Consider the following 10,377-nt stretch of genomic DNA (forward strand, 5'->3'; position numbering starts at 1 on the left):
TAATATAAGGAAACGGTTATGCCATATTGGCTCACAGGCTAAAAAGACTCGATGTTCTGAACAAGGGGAGCTTTCAGTCGCATATCTACAGATGTATACATTGGACCAGTGGACGGAGGAGTGAATATACAGACGCTTACCTTGAATGTTAGCGATAGTATTCGCTTTTGATACCGTAGTGCGAATACAGCAATAGGACCTGATCATAAAGAATTGCAAAGTATTGCAATGGAAAGAATACATGATGAATTCAATGGGATATCTGAAGGGAGAGCCGCATTTCGGTGATTGTACTCGGAGAAATGCGAAGTATCGGCGCCAGTAGCAATCCCAGCGTGCGTGTTTTTGGTCTCGGACAAGCAGCAGTCCAAATTTGACCCAGTTTTCAGGCACACTGCTTGGTCAGGAAATCCTCAATCAATCTGCATATCATATATTTTACTATGGTTCCCAAAGGCCGGGCCACCGGGGCTGCTTGCGTAATCATTTTTCGTCTTCCAATATAGCGCTACACCCCATCCTCTCCAGCAACCACGGGATCATTGAATAAATAGGATCTTTGTAGTTTTGGTCAAATGATTGAAATATAGATCTAATGGCACGAGCATATGTTGAAATCGGATGTATATAGATGTATATATACAGTTTGCGTCAAAACCTCTCACAGAGATAATATTTTTGACTTAAAACTTATGTAGCTCGGTGGCCAGGCCAACCCAGAAATTATGAATAATTAAAATCGATAGGAAATCGTCTTGGCTACACATCACATGTATATACAACGCGTCTAATTAGGACATGACGGATAAATAAATGAAACAAGATAGGAGTTGCATGTAAGAGGTTTTGACGCAGGCAAACGTATCTGAGCAAACATGACAGTTCAGTAAGGAGTTTCTTTCCCTTTCCTCTCCAGAACCGTTGTCATGCGTTTTGGTATGCTTTCAATCGGGTTTCTGACAATACTCCAGCACAAATCCATCACAAACCACCTGAACCTAACCCCACAGTTCCAACATCCCTGTGGGTGGTTTCTTATACTTGCCTAGACGCCTTTTGAGCTCCATCCATAAGTTTTCAATTGGGTCAAGGTTGGGTGAGTTTCCTGGCCATTCAATACACTCAATTCCATGGTTCTCAAGCCAATCAACAGTGAGTTTTGCTGTGTGTGGGCAAGCATTATCATGCATATATACACTTGCGCCCAAAAAGATTGAGCCACGTGAGCTCAAATCAATGACGCTCACGCGTCACCCGCACGATTGAGAATTCGTTTACGATGTAATAGTAAATTATGTAGATACAGTAGTATAGAACATATGTACAAAGTTTTAGATCGAAACTAAGTCTCCTTGTGGAGATACGCGTGAGCGAAATTTTTGGGCTGGCCCATTCTTTTTGAGCATTTTCAAATTGCACCTGCAACTGCATGCATGCACCCAAAATGACATGCAAAACTGAATAATTTGGATACAAATTTTAGTATTTGGTGTTTCCACCTTTAGCTAAATACACAGCTTGTACTCGACGCGGTAATGAATCATACAAATTGCCAATATATTTCAGGGAAATTTGTTTCCATTCGTCCCTCACTATTTTCCATAATTCTTCCTTATTCAAAGCGGGAGGTCGGTGAGTACGCACGCGCTCCTTCAGATGCCACCAGACGTTCTTGATTATTTCAAATCCGGGCTTTTTGACGGCCATGGGAGGACGCTTACGCCCCAACTGGCAAGCCAACGTTGTGTCAGCCTGGCTGTATGCTTCGGATCTTGGTCGTGCTGGAATGTAATGTCAAACGGGGTGATTTTATAGTCGGCGAGGGTTCCAAAGAAGGCGTCCCCAAGGATTTCAATGTATCCCGGGGCGTTCAGCTTGCGTTGTATAAGGTACAATTGCCCGACTCCCTCTCGGGTAATGCACCCCCAAATGAAGATACCCCCGCCACCATGAGATATTGTCTTTTTGGTGTATCGGGGATTATACGGGACTCACTAGGCCGCCTCCAGTAATATTGGCCGCTGTCGGCCCCAAATAACTTGATTCGGACTTTGTCCAAGAAGACAATGTTGTCCCAGCGTGATTGTGGCCAGAATAATTGACTGTGGGCCCACGCGCAATGGGCTTTTCTATGCCAATAAGTGAGCAGGGGTACTCGGCGGCGTTTGTACGGCCGTAAACCCAGCTCTCGGAGGTAGCGGCGGAGGGTAGAGGACCCAACGGCAGGGAAGTACTGCCGTCTAATATTTGCTGCTGTTGGTACTCTACTCCAAGCTAGGGCCAAAGCGGCAAATCTGACGTCGCTGGGGGTTAATTTTTGTGGGCGCCCAGGAATGGGATCGTGTCGATCAAGTGGGCGGTCAGTAAGTCCATACTTGGCCCAGATACAACCAACAGTTGCGTGAGAGACCTTGGTCTGAGGTTGCAAAAGCTGAACAATAGCCCGATCTGAGTATTTGAGCTTTTTCAGCGCAATTATCTGAGCCTTAGTCTCGGGACTAGTGTATCAAGCCATTTGCGCACTTTTGGCAGGTATTCAAGCGTAAAAAGGGGTGGTAAATGGCACTCGATGAGGGAGGACCAAGTAGCTTATATAAAGTGATCAAAAAGAATGAGCCAGCCCAAAAATTTCGCTCACGCATATCTCCACAAGGAGACTTAGTTTTGATCTAAAACTTTGTGCATATGTTCTATACTACTGTATCTACATAATTTACTATTACATTGTAAACGAATTCTCAATTGTGCGGGTGACGCGTGAGCGTCATTGATTTGAGCTCACGTGGCTCAATCTTTTTGGGCACAAGTGTATGTCCTAGACGTTGTCTGGGACCAAGTGGGGGGGGGGGGATGACGCTTATGGCTGGCAAGTACAAAATGTAAGTTGTGTAAGGCAACAAGGGTGCTACCTATGGTGATTAACTACCTATCTACAGTGGGCAAGCTATGTAAGGTAGCAACATGCTATCTAAGTACAGGGAGGAAATCACTAAAGGCGGTGATGATATGTTGTAGACACACACGTATACTGTTATAGATAGGGAAATTAAGCAGTAATCAAATATACTCAAAAGGGAAGCAAGTTGCTAACTGAGGCTGGAGAATATAAAAGGCAACTTGCTGACTATAAAAGGGTTAATTCGAGATTCCGCATGAACACTTGATGATACCAAAAAGCATACCTCCTGATCTCCATACTGTAAGCTACGCGTTTCCATTCATACGCTACCAGTGTCTGTATCTTTCAATATTTTGCCGCATATTCAACACTTATTTCATAATCAGATACCTGCGTAATACATTCCATATCATTTGGTAACCCACATCCATCAATGGTAGCCTTTTTATGAATCGATTTTCAAAATCAGATGTCACAGTCTTGCTAATGACTTTGGACGCCAGAGTAATTCAGTCATTGCTGGACCACAAAGTCAATATTGACTGGGCGACACTTGAGATATCAATCAATAAGCTTTACTGGCAGGTTTGCACCATGCCAGACGAGGCTTCAAGCTTGATCTGTGCTAAAGGCCGACTCACCGCAGCCATCGAAGTAAGTTGCATCCCTGTCAGATGATTCTCGAGTTAATCCAGTTCTAGCTCACGGCTTACAAGTTTGTTGTCTCTAACAATACGTCTGGCTACACATTCTTGAGAAGAACAGCGCCCCCACAAGGCAGAATTTCTGTACAAAAAATACTGTCTCTCGGAGTTATAGAGCTATGTTACTTCGTCTGGGTCGACGTTATGTCTTCGACGCTTCTTGGAACAACCCCACTTCTGCACTATGATACTACCATTGATGCATCGGAGAAACTATGCTCAAAAAATCTTATGGAATATTTCAACGGATGCCCACAAGAATTTATTTCTTGGTTTGCAAGCATTAGTGCAATGCGGTTGACCACCAAACAGTACAATAGCCATTCGCCCCAAATAGACTGCCGACCCATAGAATCAGCAATTCAAGAATGGGGGCCGGTCATTGACCAAACCGACCTCTCGAGAGATGCCATTACACGACTAGCGGTCATAGAGGGCTGGAGACACGCGCATCTAATTTATCTGAATATGGTAAGTGGTGAGACCAAAACGATTACTGCTGTGTTCATTAATGCGTTGCTCCTGAACCAGGGCGTGGGCGGGGTTACCTCGATGGACCCCAAAGTGCAGTCCTCGGTCAAGCAGATCATTCAACTTTCTCATGTTGTGAAAGGTCCAAAGCTATATGAACGCCATATGTTTGCCCCTGCCATCCTTGTAAGTTATGGCTCTGGAGGGTTTAAGATAGTTAACCCAGGGTTTGTTCAGGCTGGAGCTTGCGCACATCTGGAGTCGCAGCGCCAGAGCATCCTACAAATTCTAGTTTTTCGGCCTCATGATCGGATATGGATTCTTAAGATGTCAGATTTCGTGCGTGTGCTCCAGCATTTATGGCTCGGCGCCGCAAAAGGTGGGCGCCCAATCACATGAAATGATTATGTTCGTTCTCGGAAGGCGTCTTTTCATGTCGATGGTTATTAAATGACCTAGTATTGAGGCGCCGGGGGAGGGGGGGAGTTCACCCCTCCCTTTTTACTCTATCGCTGTGTAGAACTCCGTAGATCGGATGTTGATGGACTTATCGCAATCTTAATATCAAGACTAACTGACAAATTCACAAACACTTGATTGATGCAAGAGAAAGAACAGTACATAAACATTTCGGGTACGCGGGCCTTAAAAGGCGCCGCGGTACTATACAGGACTTGGTAAGGATGGTGATACGTTCAGTAACGATAAATGAGGCAAATAAGGAAACGTATGATACCGTAACGTTACACGCTGACTGAATTGTACTGGAGATTGGTTGTTAACATCAGCATCATGTAAATTGAATAACAGCTTGTCACTTCACCGTATACTCCTCGAAGAGAACCCAAGACAGATACAGTGAACAATATGGTAAAACTCTCTATTAGACTAAAACCATTCATAGCATCCCTCCATGTACGTGTGAGATGGGGAAATTCTAAAACTCTTTATGGTGGTCTTAGATAACGTAATCGAGTGCAAAGGCAAATGTCACGTAATTTGATGTAACCTCATCGTCAAGGCGAACCACGGCGAGCGTTTGTGGAGTTGTGCCCGAATTCGCCTGATAAAGTCGTTAAGATAGCCCTTTGGAACTCCGGTGATCTGTGGATATTTGAAGTCTGCCTATTCCCTACTCGAAATTTAGTCAGCACTCGAACCGAGTTGATCCCATCTACAGCGGGAGTCATCACTCTTGTTTAGGGCGAGGTTACTCGATCTGAGTTCTTATGCCATTTATAGACTAGGCGTATATAGTACGCTGGTTGTATGATTTACAGCCACATGCAAGATGCCGGGGGCCATAGTTGCAAAAACTGCCTAGAGAGGTAAGTATGTTCGTCTAATATCGCTACCGTTGATTACGATTGACGAGTACTTATCCGGCTTTCGTAGGGGTAAAGTCTGCGATAGAGCCGAACCTATATGTAACCTTTGCATACGCGATGGTTTGTTTTGCTCTGGTCCAGATCCTCCTATTCGAGCACCTTCACCCGTATTTCCGTCTTGGGAGCCTCCAGACCTTCTCCGCCCATTTGACAGGTCACTGAATAGTGCTCCTAGAGTTCTCCGGGGGGCTGTTTCAGCTATTGTATCGACCCCGAGCTGGGGTGCTTCAAGTAAGTGTACGAAGCTCTTCATGGCATCAAACTAGGTGCTCAAAGCGCCCAGATAACAGTCCACGCTACTCCAGCCGCAAAAGTTCCCTATCAACATTGTCTTTAACTAAGTCCAGAACACTGGCACTTGACCGTCAAATAGAGAGTAATACTTTACCGTTTATTCTTAGCCAGTGTAAGCTGTTAAAATCTCAAACTAGCTGAATGTTACTGAAATTGACACTAGACGTTCGGTTTGTTGACAAGATTGCGTTCAAAATGCCCCCGCCTGAACTCCGGGAGGGAATTATTCTCCGCCTTCGGAGTTCGGTAATCACATTCTCGGTCATGTCCTTGGGGCTAGGATAATTCAGGCCTTGATCGACAATTTTGACGACACAAACTGGACCGTGTATTCAAATCTTACCGACCGATTGTACTCCCACATTTGCGCAGTATCGAACAATGCAGACGACCAGTCGCATATTGAGGGGCGATTAGCTGGCACTATTGATGTATGTCAGGTTTGATACTTTTTTCTCCAGCGCCAAGTCGAATGAATTTCAGTTAGCAGGCTTCAAATTTATGACGTCTAATAATGCTGCTGGATATGAACTTATTCAAAAGGCCACTCCCACTCTTCTTCGTCTGGCCTACCGACATCCTGAGATATGGACTAAATCTGGACTAATATCCATTTCGCAAGTTATGTCATGTGCGAAATATGAAATCTTCAACTTCATATGGATGGATAATATTGTAGCCATGGTATTGGGGACCTCAACTTTCCTACCTTACGACATCACAGGGCAAGCAAGTCATTCACGGTTTCAGATGGAATGGATTTGGGGGTGTCCCCAGGAGTTTGTCATTCAATGCGCACGAATAAACAAATTACGGTTTTCCGCGGGAGGTCAAAGTGGCTTGAACCAGTGGAAGGGCATAGAGAGGGAGTTGATGGAGTGGGAACCCGTGTCGGAATCGACGAATGACTCCAGGGATGTTGTAGCGAGATTAGCTGTGCAAGAGAGTTGGAGACATGCAATGTTGATATATCTCTATATGGTAAATTTAAACTTTTACTACTATTTATGCCAAATATCTGACGCCAACAGGCCATATGCGGGGTAAATTCGGCGGACCCCCGAGTCAACTCGTCGGCAAACCAAATAACTAGGCTCGTTGGAACAGTAAAGCACACTGACTCATTTGATCGCCACTTATTTGTTCCTTGTTTAATCGTAAGTATCGGTCATAAATTTATACGGTATCAATGTTAACCTTCCACGCAGGTCGGAACGTGTGCTCGGCAGGAATCACAACGAGGACTAGTTGAAGAGAAACTTTCCTCGATGAGAGCGACCAAGATGTGGGTTCTTCGAAGTTCAGATTTTACAGCGGTGCTCGAGCACCTTTGGCATGGTGCAGCGAAAAACGGCAGAGCAACAACTTGGAACGACTATACTCGGTCAAGAAGAGCAGTCTTACCAGTAGCTGAAGGACAGACGCCGGTTTTTTAGCCCTTTTTCGCTATCGATTGTTGATCACTCTAGTTTTTATTTAGATTATGATTCATTCACATATGTAGTATAGCTATCTGTGCTAATTAATGGGAGGAATTGCAATGAACTTGCTGTGCTTGGGTCTACCCAATTATTTTTTTTATCTATTAACGCGAGGGAAGCCGTGGGAAAGCTGACTCAGCACAGAGACATTTTTGACAGCTGACTAGGGTCCACCACAGTTTAAGCGCCAATGGAGGTGAGCGGGTGGGGTAGTGTGCTTGCCTGTGGCCGAGGAACGAGGCCCAGGCAAGCACACTACCCCGTCTGCGAGCCAGGAGAACACAACGCCGACCACTCCCACCCGGAGGTACGACGGGTCGTAAAGCTCGTAAGCATAACTCATGGTACGCGATGTGGTCGAATTTGACAATTAACCATTAGAGTCTACGATTCGATCAAAACCTGCCGACCATACACTTATATCGTCCAGATTAGCGGTTTTATAGCATTAATATTGGACGCGTAGTGAAGAATTACGTCATAGCTAGTAGGTGTATGCGGTACACAGAGCTATATGTAAGGGCGGGTCGTCGAATAGCGTGACTGAAGCACTCATATATAAGCAGCAACTTATGGATAAAGAATAGATCCGGTGTTTTATGTATAGTACTTTGCACGAAAACGAAACAAACGAAGACTTACAATTGAGAGAAATTGCTCACAACTTCAGTTACGAAACTCTATAGACCATAATAGATTATATACCAGGACAGTTACGGAGCTCGGACATCGGCCACAAACCAGTCTTTCCTTGTTGAATTTATTCTCTAGATAATTGAGAGGAATTGCGAGCTATGGATTGAGTTGAGCCAAGGCGGGTTACAAGTGGGGGCTGCCTCTTGCTACGTGCTGGACAACGTTAACTCTCTTTCTCTCTCCACAAGTATCGAGAGGTAATCGTTGGTAGTCCGGGAGACACGAACGTCCTTTGAGTATTAATTTGTCGAATCTTTGTCTCTCTGACAAACTTGAAACTCTCGGCACGCTGGAGTCAGTGATTCGGGCCAAGTTGCCCGTTGCCGATCATGGTTTAATAATAGCACTTACGTCAATACCTAACTCTACCAGAGTGTGTGTCGAGCCACTGTTGTTAGCACGCGGCTTGTAACGCAATATAGTCCCCATTGAAAGGTATATTGTAACAATACTATACACACATAACGTATACCAATAGAATAAGATAATAAACCCAGATTTAAACTTCGTCCTTCGCAATTAATCAATAGGCATAACTGCCCTCCTCGAGTTAATATAATCCTCCCACCTGACAGGCTTCCCACCTGCCGCAGCACCGTGCCATAAATGGTCGACCAGATTCCTGTAATCGAGCGCTCGGAAGAGCCAAGGCAAGTGCTCCTCGACCTTGACAAACGCATTACGCAGCTCTGTGCGGTGTTTCTCAGAGGGTGTGCATATAGAAGCCTATGAATAAAGATTTTCTTAGTAACGAGCGAGATATGAAAGAAAGCAGGCGAGATATCGTACAATAAGGCAAGGAATGAAGTAATGGGACCTCGTAGTCAGATCGGGCTGGAGAATCTGTAACAGCTGTACGATTTGGCGAACCGAGGCCTGGACGCGCGGATCGTCGCTCATACATCCACACATTCCCTACATCGCCAAATCCATTTCATTCAGCCAAAGCTTAAAGAGAGAGGTAAAGAGCTGAAGTCTCACCATGTAAAGGTAAATCAATCCAGCGTGGCGCCATCCTTCTTGTACAGCCATCCTGATTACCATCTGATTCGGCTCGTTGAGGGCGCCCGGGCTGGCGACCCTCGGTGCCCAGGCCCACGCTTCAATCTCGAGCGGTTTCCAGGTCGACTCGGGGGCGCATTGGATATCTGGGTGCTTGGCCCGCCAGAGGCTAATTTTGATGATGAGCGCCGTAAGCTCGATGGGAGACCCATGCATCCACTCGGTAGGGTGTATAGACCCCGGAAGTCCGTTGCACTCGATTGGAGTTCGAACGACAGGCATCGTGGTGTCGTAGGCGATCGTGGGGGCAACGCCGAGGATAAAATGTGACCGCGTCGATGAATACGAACCGACCGAGTTCGTAGTTTGTGGATGTAAATGCTTCGACTAGCGATATCTTTTGAGAGCAAAGGTATGATGGGAGAGTTTCGGCCGCACGTATGAACGAAGGCACGAGTTGTTTGAAAAGTTGGTATCCTGAACGACTATTAGATGTCATATAATCCAAGAAAACAAGCTTTCGGAGGTTTATTACTGATTGGGGTAATCTGGCGGACAATGTGAAGCACTTACTTCTAGTCCTCCAGACAGGGCATGTAACGCTCCAGTTAATGACCCATCCCTCGTAGTTTGGGAACAAACATGTTCTCCCATTCTCTGCACACATTTCTCGAGAAACCGTAGATCAGCCCGTTTCCCGTATTTCATCAACGCTTGAAAGATGCGCGCTCCGATGTACATTGACCAATGTGTCAGGTTGGACTCTTGTAACCGCACGATAAGTTTTTGTCGTGCAAAGTCGAGCATTTCCCGGGTTGGTCGGAAAAATACCATCTCCAATACAGGTTCATCTGTTAACGTTATTTTGGTTAGTAACGCAGCAAAGCGGCACGCCAGTCAGGGGGAAAGGAAGGCTATCTCACATTGAGCCAAAATGAAATCGATGATTTGTCCTGAGAATAAAGGGTTCGGGGATATGGTCGGAGGAAGGTTAAACACAAATGAAGGATTATATGATCCTCCATAGGTATCGATCATGGAGAACAAGGGCTGCGCCCAGGTTTCATTTGGGAGCTCTTGTAGCTCCACGGGCTAGATTCTATTACCGGCGGTCGAGGGGGCCAAATACAGTCTTGGGAGCAAGGGCCATCGAGCTTCGAGGGCATTCAGATGATATTGGCGATGACAAATAGCCGGCTTGGGTAACCCTTTGAGGCGATTGCGCAGAAACAGGCCTCGGCATGGGGAAGGCTGATGTACAAGACGGCTGAGAAAGTTCGGGTGAGTATGAGTATGACAAACCCTATGCCAGTAAGGAAGACCGAGGCCGGATTGGACTTACTGCACGGGCCGCGGGAGTTGTGTGCATGCTGCTGAGTTGCCTCGGGGACAAGTCGCCCGTGTCGGATGTCCCACTATCCGTTGAGGAGTGTCTGTAAGAG

The 10,377-nt window shown here is 45.8% G+C and overlaps 2 protein-coding genes across 2 annotated transcripts; one reads left to right on the forward strand and one right to left on the reverse strand.

Annotated features, from left to right (window-relative positions):
• Positions 1–3,493: 3,493 nt before the first annotated feature.
• RhiXN_10627 (Fungal specific transcription factor domain) lies at positions 3,494–4,366 on the forward strand (the record flags this gene model as incomplete). Its single annotated transcript, XM_043330443.1, has 4 exons — positions 3,494–3,553; positions 3,601–4,074; positions 4,135–4,260; positions 4,301–4,366. 4 exons carry the CDS (start codon positions 3,494–3,496, stop codon positions 4,364–4,366), a joined length of 726 nt encoding a protein of 241 aa, XP_043184540.1.
• A 4,086-nt stretch (positions 4,367–8,452) lies between these two features.
• On the reverse strand, positions 8,453–9,973 carry RhiXN_10628 (Fungal specific transcription factor domain; the record flags this gene model as incomplete). Its single annotated transcript, XM_043330444.1, has 5 exons — positions 8,453–8,659; positions 8,723–8,848; positions 8,915–9,322; positions 9,509–9,786; positions 9,859–9,973. The coding sequence occupies 5 exons, from the start codon at positions 9,971–9,973 to the stop codon at positions 8,453–8,455; spliced, it is 1,134 nt and encodes a 377-aa protein (XP_043184541.1).
• Between the last annotated feature and the right edge of the window lie 404 nt (positions 9,974–10,377).

Source organism: Rhizoctonia solani, chromosome 11 (genome assembly GCF_016906535.1).
Source record: "Rhizoctonia solani chromosome 11, complete sequence".
Classification (NCBI taxonomy): domain Eukaryota; kingdom Fungi; phylum Basidiomycota; class Agaricomycetes; order Cantharellales; family Ceratobasidiaceae; genus Rhizoctonia; species Rhizoctonia solani.